The 15,564-nt window shown below is 47.8% G+C and overlaps 1 protein-coding gene across 2 annotated transcripts in view; it reads left to right on the forward strand.

Annotated features, from left to right (window-relative positions):
- CECR2 (CECR2 histone acetyl-lysine reader) overlaps window positions 1–15,564 on the forward strand; it is a 50,709-nt gene that overhangs the window by 11,510 nt on the left and 23,635 nt on the right. For both annotated transcript variants that reach the window (XM_075602423.1, XM_075602422.1), the window contains exons 2-10: window positions 69–163; window positions 4,442–4,625; window positions 5,434–5,567; window positions 6,126–6,209; window positions 6,849–6,901; window positions 8,025–8,191; window positions 11,365–11,448; window positions 13,358–13,484; window positions 15,415–15,544. In XM_075602423.1, the coding sequence (XP_075458538.1) occupies window positions 69–163; window positions 4,442–4,625; window positions 5,434–5,567; window positions 6,126–6,209; window positions 6,849–6,901; window positions 8,025–8,191; window positions 11,365–11,448; window positions 13,358–13,484; window positions 15,415–15,544 (1,058 nt within the window). The remainder of the gene's footprint in view (window positions 1–68; window positions 164–4,441; window positions 4,626–5,433; window positions 5,568–6,125; window positions 6,210–6,848; window positions 6,902–8,024; window positions 8,192–11,364; window positions 11,449–13,357; window positions 13,485–15,414; window positions 15,545–15,564) is intronic.

The raw sequence follows: 15,564 nt of genomic DNA on the forward strand, positions 1-15,564 counted from the left end.
TGCAAGCTTTTCAGCCCACATCGATCAGGCTGCCCTGGGACTGACCCGCTCTTTCCCCCCCGGTACAGGAGTTGGAGGACGCACTGCACAGAGATGACGTGGATTTCCTTAGTGAGCTGGTGGCGTGTTTGCTGCAGGGCTGCTACCAGCGCCGTGACATCACGTGAGTACAATGTGTTGCATACACGCATGTGCTGCTTTTATGACTGTTACTTGTAAGCTTTTGTAACCTTTTTCAGTGCTGAATGTGTCAGCAAAGCATTACAAGAGCATTCAACGCTGAATAAGTTAATTGCATTTGTGCGACAAAATACAGAACTCGCAACCTATTAATTAACTAATAGGGAGATTGTGTGATGGGAATCCCCATGCCTTGTATGGGGTGGTGTGTGTGTGTGTGTGGTGTGTGTGTGTGTGTGTGTGTGTGCGAGCGATGCAGAATTCTGTGTGTGTGCGATGCAGAATTCTGTGTGTGTGCACGATGCAGAATTCTGTGTGTGTGTGTGCGATGCAGAATTCTGTGTGTGTGTGTGCGATGCAGAATTCTGTGTGTGTGTGTGTGTGTGTGTGTGTGTGTGTAATGCAGAATTCTGTGTGTGTGTGTGTGTGATGCAGAATTCTGTGTGTGTGTGTGTGTGTAATGCAGAATTCTGTGTGTGTGTGTGTGTGATGCATAATTCTCTGTGTGTGTGTGTGTAATGCAGAATTCTGTGTGTGTGGGAATCTCATTGCTATTTTAATTTCTTCACCCGTGTGATGGTATCTCAGACTTATTTTGGGTTTGAGCCCATTCAGTAATTTTCCTGTCTTTTTGGATAATACCCAGCATGCATCTCTCCATAATTCTTTGAGGCGTCGTCTGAAGCTTCTGAATTATGTTTCCATTTAGCGTCCAAGTCTGGCATCCATACGTGCGCGCGGGCAGAATCCACTGATCAAACACGGTTACTTTTGATGCACAGCGGAAGTTCCCTTGAAATATTGTCTTGTTTCTTCCAATGCCTCCGTCCCATCTTCCTTCTCCTATTGATTTCAATCAAAAGGTTCCCATCCATTGTTGCTTACCGGCCAAGGCAGACATAGTCTTCCACTTCTCGTTCTGTTCCATTTATTTAGATCTTTGCAGAGTTGACACAATTTGTTGAACATCACTTTGGTCTTACTCTGATTCACACGGAGGCCACATTCTTACCTGCGAGTTCTCCCATTTGTTGCTAGAGGACTTGTGGCAAAAATAAGTCGTCTTCAAATCGTGGCCGACTCAAGTAATCACTGCTGATTTTAGTTCCTTCTTCCCAACCTAATATCTTGAACAATTGAAATGTTGCAATGAAGCGCTTTGGTGACACGGTGTCTCCCTGCCGCACTCCCTCGCTGATCCTGGTGACACGGTGTCTCCCTGCCGCACTCCCTCGCTGATCCTGGTGACACGGTGTCTCCCTGCTGCACTCCCTCGCTGATCCTGGTGACACGGTGTCTCCCTGCCGCACTCCCTCGCTGATCCTGGTGACACGGTGTCTCCCTGCCGCACTCCCTCGCTGATCCTGGTTGACACGGTGTCTCCCTGCCGCACTCCCTCGCTGATCCTGGTGACACAGTGTCTCCCTGCTGCACTCCCTCACTGATCCTGGTGACACAGTGTCTCCCTGCCGCACTCCTCGCTGATCCTGGTTGACACGGTGTCTCCCTGCCGCACTCCCTCGCTGATCCTGGTGACACGGTGTCTCCCTGCCGCACTCCCTCGCTGATCCTGGTTGACACGGTGTCTCCCTGCCGCACTCCCTCGCTGATCCTGGTGACACGGTGTCTCCCTGCCGCACTCCCTCGCTGATCCTGGTGACACAGTGTCTCCCTGCCGCACTCCCTCACTGATCCTGGTGACACAGTGTCTCCCTGCCGCACTCCCTCGCTGATCCTGGTGACACAGTGTCTCCCTGCCGCACTCCCTCGCTGATCCTGGTGACACAGTGTCTCCCTGCCGCACTCCCTCGCTGATCCTGGTTGACACGGTGTCTCCCTGCCGCACTCCCTCGCTGATCGTTGTGACACGGTGTCTCCCTGCCGCACTCCCTCGCTGATCCTTATCTTGCTTGTATCTTCATGTAATCTATCGGATGATGTGGCCTTCTCGTAAATGTTCTTTATAATATCTATATACAATTCTTCAACACTTTGTCGTCTTAATGCATTTAGCGTCGCTGACTTGTTGACAGAATCAAATGCTTCTTTGTAATCTATGACTCCTAATCTGAGTGGTAGATCGTATTAATTCAGTAAATCACTTATTGTGTGACTTGGATGTGGTCCATTGTGTTGTATCCACTGCAAAGTCCCTCTTGTTCTCTAGGCCGGGAAAAGTCCAGGGTCTGTTGCAGCCGATGAGTAACTTCGTAAAAATGTTGTAAGGGATTGGAAGTAGACTGGTTGGTCTGTAGTTCTGGAGGTCTTTGTCTCCTTCCGGGTGGATGAGGATGACTACGACATTATTCCATTGCTCTGGTATTGTCCTGTTCTTCAAGCCGCATGTAAGGAGTTGTCCAAGGATCTTCTCTACTTCTTCCCCAGCCTTTTCCCAGATTTCGGTTATAATTCCATCTTCCCTGGGAGTCTGTGTGTATGTGTATATATGAGGGGCTTCTTGGAGAGCCGAACCGTTGACCTTTTGTAATAAACTTCTTATTTCATTATAAGGCCTCGTTCAGGGTGCCAGAGGCATGAGTTGGAAGGAGGGTGTTCGAGAGGGAGGGCGGCAGTCTGCTGGGCGATGTGTGTTCATCCTCCCCAGCAGACTTTTTCAGGAGTTGAGGAGGCGGGGAGGAGACGGGGCTACAGACGGCAGGTTAGGGATCCAAGTTGCAGTCATGAAATCATTCTCAAGAATGATTTCATTGGCTGCCGAGGTCCCAGTGACGCTGCTGCAGCTTCAAAAAACAAATTTTTTGTTTATTGAAACTGTAGCCAGCGTCAACTCCGTACTTCGGAGACAGGGCAGCTGCTACCCTGACAACCAGTATTCCATTTGAATAAATTATGTCCCACGGCAGCTCGCACAGCAGCACGCCCTCCCTCCGAAGCCTGCACCCTGAACGAGGCCTAAGGCCGAGTCCATAAAAGGACAGGCCGCGCTGAGCCCCTGCATCCTCAATGAGGATGCCTTGAGAGGGTGCTCACGCGAGCGTCCGCAGGCGTGCTCAGGCTTTGGAATTTTCAGCCGAGCGCCAAGCTGTTTTTCAGCGCGCTGTCGGCTGAAAACATCCAATCAGCCTGAAGCAGCTTCAACGTCACGGCGCCGTGACGTCGGCGCCGGGACATTGACATCAGTGCGTCGCGGGCGATTGGCCCAGCGACGTCACTGCCCCGCCTCCAACCACCTCCCCCCCGGCTCCCTTCGCGCACGCTGGCGAGCCTCAGCGTTAGCGCGCCTCCGCTCTGATCAAGCCTCTATGGCCCGGGCCTATGTCCTGGAGTGCCTGCTACCATTTACTTGCAGTTAATGCATCTGGGCAGTTCACAATTTTTAGTGGCATGCCACAATAATGAATGATATGTAGATAGAGTGTGTGCGTGCGTGCGTGTATGTGTGTGCGTGCGTGCGTGTGCGTGCGTGCGTGTGCGTGCGCGTGCGTGTGTGTGCGTGCGTGTGCGTGCGTGTGTGTGCGTGTGTGTGCGTGTGTGTGCGTGCGTGTGCGTGCGTGTGCGTGCGTGTGTGCGTGTGTGCGTGTGTGTGTGTGTGTGTGTGCGTGCGTGTGTGTGTGTGTGTGTGTGTTTTGACATAAACCCAGATGTGTTAGTTGTATCTTGACTACACTGTGCGTGACCTTCTGCACATAGACGAGAATAACTTTGTATGTGTGAGTGCAGTACATGGCAGATGATCTATTAATTATGGGGTCACACGGGGTGTAGTGATGCCTGCCAGAGTGTAACTTTTGTTACGTTGTATACAGGAGAATTCTTTTCAATTATCTGTATTTAGAGCAGTGTTTCCGAGCCAGTAATCGGAGCCCTGGCACAGACCCCAGATAGCTCTCTGCAGGTTGACAGCGGCTGATCCTGGATTTGTGTGTGTGTGTTTGGGAGGGCGCGCGGTAATGTCTTTAATATGGGTACCCTGTGTAGGACATTCCGACAGCTGATATTAACGAGGTAAGCATTGTTTTGTCCACCTCTGCCATTGTTATCATGGATATTGTAACTTTGTGTCTCTCTGAACCTTCAGCAAAGTGCAGTAATAACAAGCAGGTGCATAGTAGGGATTGTTTCAGTAGCTAATTACAAGAATCTGTAAACCTAAAAAGTTCTTTGGTCGTTTATTGTGGGAAGATTTAAGCAATATTTATAGTATACACAGAAATTACGTTTTTCTGAAACTATGTTTCACGGTGTTTGGTGCCCACTGATCCCGTCGGCCGGTAACCCGCGGGGTCTCCTGCTCCCCCAGGTCTCAGACGTTCCACGTGTACCTGGAGGACATTATCAGTTACCGCTGGGAGCTGGAGGAGGGCAAGTCCAACCCCCTGAAAGGAGCCGGCTTCCACCAGCTGCCCCTGCGCACGCGCCTGGAAATCCTGCACCGGCTCTGCGATTACCGCCTGGACGCGGACGATGTGTTTGACCTGCTCAAGGTGCGATTTGTAGAGGATGTAGCATTGGGGTAGTGGTTAAGGTGTTCGGACTTGGACACAGAATGTTGTTGGTTTGATTCCAACCTCAAGCTCCAGTTCCACATATATTGGATTTGTAATAAAGTGAAAGAACTTTGCAATGTAACGCCTTGACTACGATGTATCGTTATTCATTTATTAGGGGTCTCTGAATGGGGGAGCGTTTCAGGGGTCACACACTTTTTTTTTAATATATATATATAACATTATTATTAGACCAAATACTTATGTCAGATATTGTTTTATATATACAGTATATATATCTGACATAAGTATTTGGTCTAATAATAATGTTATACTTTGTAACCATGGCGATTTGATCCATGGAATGGGTTTGATTTCCTTTTGGCTGTTCCCTTTTTCTGATGTCACTGTGTGTCCAATGACATTGCGCAGGCAGAGCCCCCTATTCCCCCCTCCCTTCTCGCCATGAGCTCCCTGATAAGGACAGGGTCGGCTACGGGTAAAGGAAACGCTTCATTGACAAACACTCCCCTCATTCAGAGGCAATTCAAAATCGAAATTAATTACACATTGCCTAAGAAAGAAAAGCAACCAAATAATTACTTTTGGTATGGTTAGGTTTGTTTTAGGAAGCCAATTCCAGGGGGGGGAGGGACCGGACCACAGAGATTGGGGATTTCACCATCTCCTGTTTTATTTTGAGTATATTATTTCCCACACAACGTGAATAGACTGATAATTCATAGTAAAAAAAAATATATATATATTATTATTATATTTTAATTCTCCATGTCCCATCCCTCAGGGTCTGGACGCTGATAACCTGCGGGTGGAACCGCTGGGTGAGGATTCCATGGGAAACCTGTACTGGTATTTCTATGGGACGCGGCTGTACAAAGAGGAACCTACCTGGGAGAAGAGGCAGCAAGCACTGGAAGAGTGAGCAGAGACCGGCCCAGTCTATCCCTCCCACTGCAGGGTGACCAACAGATATAAGGAACAGTCCTATCTGTCCCTCTCACACCAGAGTAACACAGTCACACGGGACTTATGAAAGGTCATGTCCGTCCCTTTCACTGCAGTGTGACAAAGAAAGTAACAGTAATCCATGGAGTCTTTTCCTCCCACAATAGGGTGACACAACCACATAACTTATATATAATTCTTGAATCGGTCCCTTGCACCTCAGGGAGACACCATAACCGAGATAGAAGGGATCAACCTACGGCCATTCGAGTCTCTTCCAACAACGGGGTGACGGAGAGAAGAGGTTAATAGTATATGGAATTTGTCCATTCCCCCCCCCCCCCCCACCCCACTTTAGGGTGACAGACAAGGTCCATGGAGTCTGTGTCTCTCCAAGTACAGGGTGATTCATTGACATGGACATTAGGGAGCTGTGGGTCATAGTCACCCTCTGACACCCGAGTCTTGAAGGCCATTATTTTGACCCTTGTTGATGTGTCCTCTTCACAAGCCCATCTCTTCCTTTCCCAGGGCAGCTACAATCCCAGAGAAGCCTGTGAAGAAGAGGGGTCGTCCACCCAAGAAGAAGCAACTGCTGGAAGAAGTCTTGGTTAGGTGTGTAACCCCCCAAAATTCTATACCAGGAAGTCGCAGGCTCTGCCCCTTGTGGTTACATTTAGGAGCCAACCCCACCTAATATTAAAGGGACAGTCCAACATAGCCGACAAAAAAAAGTTTTTTTTCTTTTCTTTTTGTGTTTTTTTTTTTTTGTTTGTTTTTTGACATCTGAACATAATTGGGTTCTTTAGACAGATTAAATTACTGTTAAAGTAAAATATTTAATTATTTGCTTCCTCTGGGAAAAGGACTGTTTTTTTTTTTTCTATTTTCTCGAGTCCTAAACAATTCTAATCTTCCCTGATAATTCTTCTTCGGCCTTATTATCTCATTGGAAAGATCTCGTTCAACAATTTCCCCATAAAGGCACCAATTTACAAACCGTCTGATCTCTGACGAAATGAGATGATTATTAAAACACCATCCGGTTACTATAGATAGAGACATTAAGGCTTTTTTTGGCAAGTCACCCATGTTTAACCTATTAAACTTGTCACAGCCATGCGTTTACTTTGGTTCTTACAGGATATATATATATATATATATATTCTCCCCCAATACTTTTTCTGTGTAATTCATTACGTGCCACGGACGCCGCTGGCTGTGTGTGTTATATGTGCGATTGATTTCTTGCAGTGAGAAGGTGGAAGTGAAGTTGCAGGCTCTGGAAGACCCGCGGAGCCGGAATGGTAAGAGAATTAATCCCCCCCCCTCTCCCACCCCACCCCTATCAGGCCCACGACATGTCGGGGTATCCCAATCCATGCAGTAAAACTGAGTATGTCCAAGGACTTCCAAAAAGATGTCACCTCCGTGACCCTTCCGGAGAACACACTCCCAGGGGACATTATAAAGAGAGTGGCAGAAAATTACAGCTGCTGGAGCCTATGGACCCTACTGCTCTCACCCACTCCCCGAACACCAAGAAACCCTTTGCCAGGACTCTGCCGCTGGTTGTTACAGGGAGGGCGAGGGCAGAAGCAGCTTTTTCATACTGTGCTGCATCATCACATTATCATTTAAAAAAAACCTAACCATTCTCTGTGGTACTGACAGCAGCGCGGTGCGTTGGTTGAGCCCTCTGGTAGTGAATGGGTTAAGTCTTAAAGTTGCTATCAATTGTATTATTATGGAGCACACGTCATTACTACATGGCTATTACGCATATATGACGTATTCACATTGTGTTATTAAATATGGCCACGGGCAGCTTCCTACTCGATGATCCCACTTCAAGGTTGGGGAAGGAGAACTGGGTGTCTATAATCCGTACAGCTCCACGCTTAAAATGAATGTCGGGTGCAGAGTGATCGCTGCTCCCGTCTTGCTGTGTGTACATCGGGAAACAGCTGGGGTGTGATGGATACTGTACTGCTCAAAGCCCAATAATGGGGTCCTGGGATACTCCAAAAAGGTCATTCAATCTTATACTGTAATGTTAAAAATGACTTATAATATAGAAATCTGTGTGTATATTTTATCAACATAAGCCGTGCAACAGCAACAGCAGTTCAGAATACACAGGCGGAGTGAGCTGCAGTCGCAGTGACATTTTTGAGGGGTTCACGGTTCTTAAAACGTTGAACACCGTTGGTATACACTGTACAGCTGTGCCCCGTGTGTGCAGCTAGTTGGATGGAGGGGATTCGGCATCTATGCTCAGCCCTTGGGTTCGGCCCTCTCTCCGCTTCAGCGAAAAGGGGGTATAAGTTTTGCTCTTTCACATCCCTTTTTCAAGGCTTGATTATCTATTTATTTTTGTCGTCCCTCACCTCCCCCTCCCACTCCTCCCCCCCCCCCCCCCCCCCACAGCCAGCTCCCCAGGTGAAGGCTCCTGGTCCCTCCTGTGTGAGACAGAGCAGGAATGGAGGGAGATCACAGAGAGCTTCCGGGCAAAGACATCGCAGAAAGAGCGTCAGCTCTACAAACTTCTGAGCGAGGAGTTTCTCCCGGAGATCTGCAGCATGATCTCTCAGAAGGTGACTCTTGGGGGGTGTGTGTGTGCACACTTGTGTGTGCGTGTGTGTGCGTGTGCGTGTGTGCGCGTGTGTGTGTGCGTCGTATGTATATATATATCACCATGGGGTCAAATCCAGTCGCCACGGGCCTGTAGGTGAATGGATTTGTCGAACACTGTATATGTGTATATATATATATATATATACATATATATATATACATATATATATATATACATATATATATACATATATATATATACAGTGGTCGACAAATCACCAAAAAATCTACTCGCCACACAAAAAAATCTACTCGCCACCTAGCACCAAACGTGTGCTGCTTGGGCCAATAGTAGCTCGCCACGATGTTAAATCCACTCGCCCGGGGCAAGCAAATGTATAGGTTTGTCGAACACTGCATATATATATATATATATATATATATATATATACATATACATATATATGTATATATATATATATATATATATATATATATATATATATACATAATGTATAATTTCTTATGTATGTATAAAAAATGAAAAGTGCACCAGAGGTAAGTATTTAAAACAATATATTTCAGTAACACATGTATTATCTATCATTTACAATTCAGTTAGTGCTGCGGAGCTTTTCGAAATCCGCCGCTCCTAGGCACTTGCATACGCCGGCCGCCTCCTTTCTGCCGCTCTCCTCCTTCCGATTCGCAGCGTCAAATGATGTCGCCAAAGTGACGTCACACGGCGTCTTGTTTCCATGGCAACGCGACATCATGAAGTCATTTGACGCAGCGACGCCATGGCAACGAGACGCCCTGTGACCCGACGTCTGTGGCGTCATTTCCCTCTGCAAATCAGAAGGAGGCGGCTGAAAGACAACAAGGAGGCGCCCGGCATATGTAAGTGACTTCCGATTAGGCCCGACATGTCCAAAAGCGCAGCAAATGTATATGGGGGTCAGACATTTTTGCCGCTTCCAAATTTTGTCGCCCTAAGCCCGGGCCTAACAGGAAATCTGCCACTGAGTAACTGTCCGTAGGCGCCGTTGTTGATGGAAATAAAAGTCCAACGCTCCGTAGATGAAATTCAGCAGGGTCTGAGTGCACCGGATCCCCGAACCCACTGGCTGGAAAGCTGTTTCTACGAGCGTCTATGCGCACCAACATAATGACGTAACCGCAGCGCGTTTCGCACGTTCAGCACGCTTCATCAGGGATTAAAGCTGCAGTTCAGGCAATATCCTGCATGTGTGTTTTTTTTTGTAGTTCTGTAGTAAGAAAAAATACTTTTAGCATTTTCTGTTTTTAAAAAAACAACAACTTTGAAAGACCAATTTTCTTGTATTCTATTTTAACAAGCATGCTTGTTCCTATAGCAACGATTTACATTCCCCATATTTAAAGATGTCGCCAAACTTTGCCGATCAATAGACGGAGAACTAATTGACCGGCAGCTATGCATTTCTTTAGGTAATTAGAGATTGCCCACATGAAACTATTGAAGTAAAAAAAATAAATTAAAAAAAAAAAAATAGACTGAACTGCAGCTTTAACATCAGTGGGATATAGCATCCATTATATACCAATGCAAGATCATTAAGCAATATAACAATAAAAAGCGTCAATCAATAAATAATTCTCAATAAAAGATCCAGAAAGGCCAATCCCCATTTATACCCATTTATACTGGTATGTTAAAGGTGCATTTCCTTCTGCTAATTTTTTTTAGTTCATATTTCTTCCCCACACTGCACAGTTTGGTGTCTGTGTCCACTTCTCCAGTTTTTCCCCTACGCGCCGATTTTTAAACTGTTTCTTTTCCCCAAAAATTGAACCCAAAACCAAAGTCAATTTGGTCAAAGCTCCTCCCATTCTGTGACATCATTGCACATCTCATCAGGATAACATTGTTTCTTCAATAAAAAAAATAAAAAATGAAATAAAAGCCAAGATTGTGCAGATCACCAAAGATCAAGGTGTGGAATTTGGGAGGGGGGAGGAGGTGAATGGCACTTTTTAAGTTTCTTTCCTTACCAATTCATTTGAAATGTAAAAAATTGGTCCCCGGGAATTAAAAACATTTTTTTTTAACTAAAATACTCCATATTCAAAAGCGAACATTTTTATTCCAGGATTTTAGGACCATGGGACCTTTTCCAAGACCGACCCTTGTGTTTTTATATATTAACAAAATTTAATCAGACCCAGTATTATTACTTTTAATTAGCACTCCCATCAGTCGGTAATAGTTGCATCGGACACACACCAGTTTAGTCAAGCACATTATGTCAGGGATTCTTATGTCATTAAATTCTCAGACAGTGCCCCTCTTGAAAGGGTCTAACCCCTTCAGTTCCAGGACAGCTGGCATGTAGCGGTGTTATGAAGGTGGCGTGTCGCATGTATCTGTGGTATGAATGTGGCGTGTCACATGTAGCGGTGGTATGAAGGTGGCGTGTCACGTGGTGGTGGTATGCAGGTGGCGTGTCACATGTGGCGTTGGTATGCATGTGTGTCACATGTAGTGGTGGTATGACGGTGGCGTGTCACATGTAGCGGTTGTATGAAGGTGACGTGTCACATATAGCGGTGGTATGAAGGTGACGTGTCACATGTAGGTGTGGTATGACGGTGGCTTGTCACACGTAGCAGTGGCGTGTCACAAGTAGCGGTTGTATGAAGGTGACGTGTCACATATAGCGGTGGTATGAAGGTGACGTGTCACATGTAGGTGTGGTATGAAGGTGGCGTGTCACATGTAGTGGTGGTATGAAGGTGATGTGTCACATGTAGCGGTGGTATGAGGGTGGCGTGTCACATATAGCGGAGGATGAAGGGGGTGTATCACATGTAGCTGTGGTATGATGGTGGCAAGTCACATGTAGCAGTGGCATGTTGCATGTAGCGGTGGTATAAAGGTGGCGTGTCACATGTAGCAGTGGTATGCAGGTGGCGTGTCACATGTAGCGGTGGAATTATGGTGGCGTGTCACATGTAGCGGTGGTATGAAGGTGACGTGTCACATGTAGCGGTGGTATGCAGGAGGCGTGTCACATGTAGCGGTGGAATTAAGGTGGCGTGTCACATGTAGCGGTGGTATACAGGTGACGTCTCACATGTAGCGGTGGAATGAAGGTGACGTGTCACATGTAGCTGTTTTTACTACCATTTTATTCCTTCTTATTAAATGTAGGAGAGAAGGATCCAGAAGGTGCAGGCGCAGTTTGCTGCCAAGAGGTTATCTGAAGGTTCCGGCTTCAGAACTTGTGCCCAGGAGGTGAGGAGCCTCGGGGCACTGATGTCACATAATATGGGATACATTATTACTTGGTCTGTACAGTATTGTCAGATCGCTCTCTAGTGGCTGGAAGTGTGCACCGCAGGATATATTGTCAGTAACAGTGGAGTATTATTGTGCCCTTCTCGACACACACAGCGTTACTGGCAGTGAATGACATGCCTGACCTGTTACACCAGGGGTGGGAAACTAGAGTCCTCAGGGGCCACCAATAGGTCAGGTTTTCAGGATATCCCTGCTTCAGCACAGGTGGCTCAAGCCTGTGCTGAAGCAGGGATATCCTTGGAAACCTGACCTGTTGGTGGCCCCTGAGGACTGGGGATGTGCACCCCTGCACTACTGGGTTTAGTAGAAGATAACATACGTTGGTAAAGCAGAAATGCTACGCCGGTAACCAGCTCCCAAAATACATTCCCTGTGACTTTCATTTTGGGGCCATTTGGGGCCAGTTACTGTGTAAGGCAACTGTGTGCGCAAACTTATTTTCATGCGCCCCCTGTCTCCTCTCCCATCCGGCTCGAGCCCCCTCCCCCCCGCACGGCCCAGGCGTCAAATGATGTTGCGGGGTCATGTAACGTCACATGACCCCACGGCGTCATGTGACACCGGTTGCCATGGAGACGCGTCGTTGGAACTAAGGTAAGTAAACTAGTTACAGAGGCCTCACACGATCCCCGGCATTTATTTTAAATGCCTTCTGGGAAGCGCGGGGGGGCCTCTGTAACACCCGTGCCCCCCACAGACAATCTAGCGCCCCCCACTTTGCGCACCGCTGGCGTAAGGGATGACCGTGTTGCAGTGATTTCAGCTATAAGGCATTACATTAAAAAAACAAAAAATGTAATCCGTGGCTACCCTATTTAATATGCCAACAAAATAATCACACATCAGTATTTCTCTGGCATTTTAAAGTACGTGAGACTGATGGTAATCCCTGTGATTAGGACAAGGCCTCGGCCAGGGTTCCTGCTGGCGTGCGGAGGCGGGGAGCGGGGTGCTTTCCCTGGCCTTACACAGCGCGCCATCCGGGGGCGTGTCGGCGGGCGGGCCAGTGACATCACGGAGCTGGTTCGCCCTCATGGGGCGAACCGCTGACGTGACCGGCCCTGCGCTCCGGGGAGCGGTGAAATTTAAAATTCTGCTAATACCTACGTTTCCGCGCGCTTGCGGAAGCGTAGGCGAGCCCCTACTAAAGTCGCACTCATTGCGGCTGTAGGGGCTCACAGGTAAGTACAAGCGCGCCTCAGCACGCGCTGACCATGCCCGAGGCCTTAAGAGGTCAAATATCCAGAAGGGTAAAGAAGTGGGCTCTCACGTGGGCTCTCACGTGGTCTATCTTCAATAAATCTTTTTGATATTTTTTTTTTTTTTACCAAGCCCACGTCTTTACTCTTTTGGATTGTTCCTAGGCTGTGGGACCAACTTTGCCTAGCGCCGGTGGCACGTATCGTGTTTTCTTGAGTGCAATAGCAATGGAAATATTCAGCCACTAACTACAGCTGTGACATACTTAGTACTGCTGTGTGTTGTATAAAACAGAGGTGCGCAAACTGGGGGAGCAAGATTCTCTGGTGGGGTTGTGGCGCGTCTAGAGGCCCCGCGCTCTCATTTAAATTAAATGCCTGGGGATCGAGCGTGAGGCCTCTACGTTCCCTTACCTTGTCTCCGACGGCTTCGGACGACGCATCGCCATGGCGCCGCGGGGGTCACATGACGTGACGGCAGAATGACGGAGACAAGGTAAGCAGGGGGGCGCAGAGGAAAAAGTTTGCGCACCCACGGTATAGGGGATGTGGGGAGCAAAATATATTAATGGAGAAACGGAGGGGGATGTGTTGCTGGCCCTTGTGGCACTGAAGGGGTTACTAAATGACCTTATGCCCGGTAGGGCCGGCACCCTGCGAGAGGTGAGGAGGAGGAGGAGGCGCTGCTGGCCATGCACAGGAAGGAGCAGGAGCTGCTGCAGAAGGAGGAACGGAAGAGAGCGATGGCAGAGAAGGTGAAATCCGTGGAAGGTCAGTGTGTGTCCCACGCCTGCACCACACACCGTCACTGAGTCCTACCACCCTCGTTTTATTTCTGCAGCACTCTACACAGGATAAAGGTCTTTCTCATGGCCCCCTTAATCTGGAGCTCTCTTCCCCTCACTGTCTGCCAACCTCCCCCACTCCAAGCCACCTAAAAGGTCATCTTTACACTTGAATGCCATAGCTTTGTAACGTGACCTCCTAACCCTTTGCACACACACTTTGCCGTATGTGCGCGCGCGCACACACACACACACACCATTCTTAGTCTATGCTTGTTGGATTGGGAGATTACTTGGAACCTTCCGATGATCTGCTTATGAACCGGAGCTTCTACTCTGAGAACTCCCTGCTGAGCAGATGCTCACTCCTCTTCTGGCCAGAGGACAATCTTTGGCCATTACTATGGGCTGTAACTATATTGGGCCACGTTCCTTAAACTGAAAACAATAACTGATGAGGGGCATCCTTAATACACATAACTACACACACAAACCTATTTACAGGACTCACTGTGAGCCTTCAGTCTGAACGCCGAGGAACCTGCTTCCAGAACATTGGACAGAGCTTATACCGTATATATACCCTTCTACCTCCTTTAGAGTAACATCACTGGTCACAAGACACACAGGAGGGGCTTCCCTTTCTGCATAGTCATCCTGTATCACATGATGATGGGGAGGGGAATAACCTGAGTGATCCCATATAGTTAACCCAGTGTTTCTCAACTCCAGTCCTCAGGGAACCCCAACAGGTCAGGTCTTAAGGATATCCCTGCTCCAGCACAAGTGGGTCAATCAGCAGCTCAGTAATTTTGACTGAGTCACCTGTGCTTGCGCAGGGATATCCTTAAGACCTGACCTGTTGGGGTTCCCTGAGGACCAGAGTTGGGAAACACTGAGTTAACCCATAAAGGCTGTTAACCCTTACACTAACTAGTAGTCCCCAGAAAGAGGTGTGGGGGGTGGGGGGGAGCTATGCCAGTAATTTGCACTTCCATGTTCTCTACCTGTCTCTCTCTGTCCCCTAAGACATCCATTAGATTGTAAATTCTTGATGATAGGCTGACACACCCAACATACATTCCCCGTAGCTTTCATTTGGGGCTAGTTAGTGCTCAAGGGATGCTAGTGTTGGCGTGATTTTGAGCTATAAGGCATTACATTTAAATCAGTGATTGCCATATTTAATATGCCCAACAGAAGATATCTCATATCAGTCTTTCTCTGGAATTTTAAAGCACGTGAGAATTTGATAGAAATGTCTGCGATTAGGGTGTAAGCGTTAATTAATAATAATAGCATGTTCTTGTATAGCACTTCTAGTTGTACACGGCGCTTTACAGAGACATTTTGCAGGCACAGGTCCCTGCCCCGTGGAGCTTACAATCTATTTTTTTTGGGTGCCTGAGGCACAGGGAGATAAAGTGACTTGCCCAAGGTCACAAGGACCCGACACCTGGAATTGAACCAGGCTCCCCTGCAAAAAACTCTCAGTGCCAATTACTCACTGAGCCGCTCCCTCTCCCTAATTTCCAATGAACGTATTCAGCCACTAAATAAGTCCATCACATAAGTATTACTGTATATTGCCGTGTTTTGTTTTTTATAGGGGTACGTGGGGTGGATAATATATCAATGTAGAAACTGTGGGGTACTTTACTGCGTAATGTGTTGCTGACCATTGCGGCACTGAAAGGGTTAATACAAGTCTAAAATGCATCGCAATAATCTGGTTAATCGCTCGGAAAGCTCCAGCAAATCTCCCAGACCCCGTTATCTGACCAGAGAGGGCGTCTCGGGCACTTAACACTTTGATTTATAGTGATTGCAAGAAGTATTGGCACCTGCCTCCTGAGCCTTCTCCCAGGGTTTTTCGGAAGCTTAGTGGGGTAACCGCCTCCTCCCTTCCCCCGCAGAGCGCGCCCGCAGGAGGAAGCTGAGAGAGGAGCGGGCATGGCTACTGTCTCAAGGCAAAGACTTGCCTCCAGAGCTGACCCAGCTCGAGCCCGGTTCCCCTGTGAGGGGGGAGTACAGAACCCGAGACCTGTGAGTATTTGGGAGGGGGG

This window comes from Ascaphus truei, chromosome 5 (genome assembly GCF_040206685.1).
Source record: "Ascaphus truei isolate aAscTru1 chromosome 5, aAscTru1.hap1, whole genome shotgun sequence".
NCBI classification, from domain to species: Eukaryota; Metazoa; Chordata; class Amphibia; order Anura; family Ascaphidae; genus Ascaphus; species Ascaphus truei.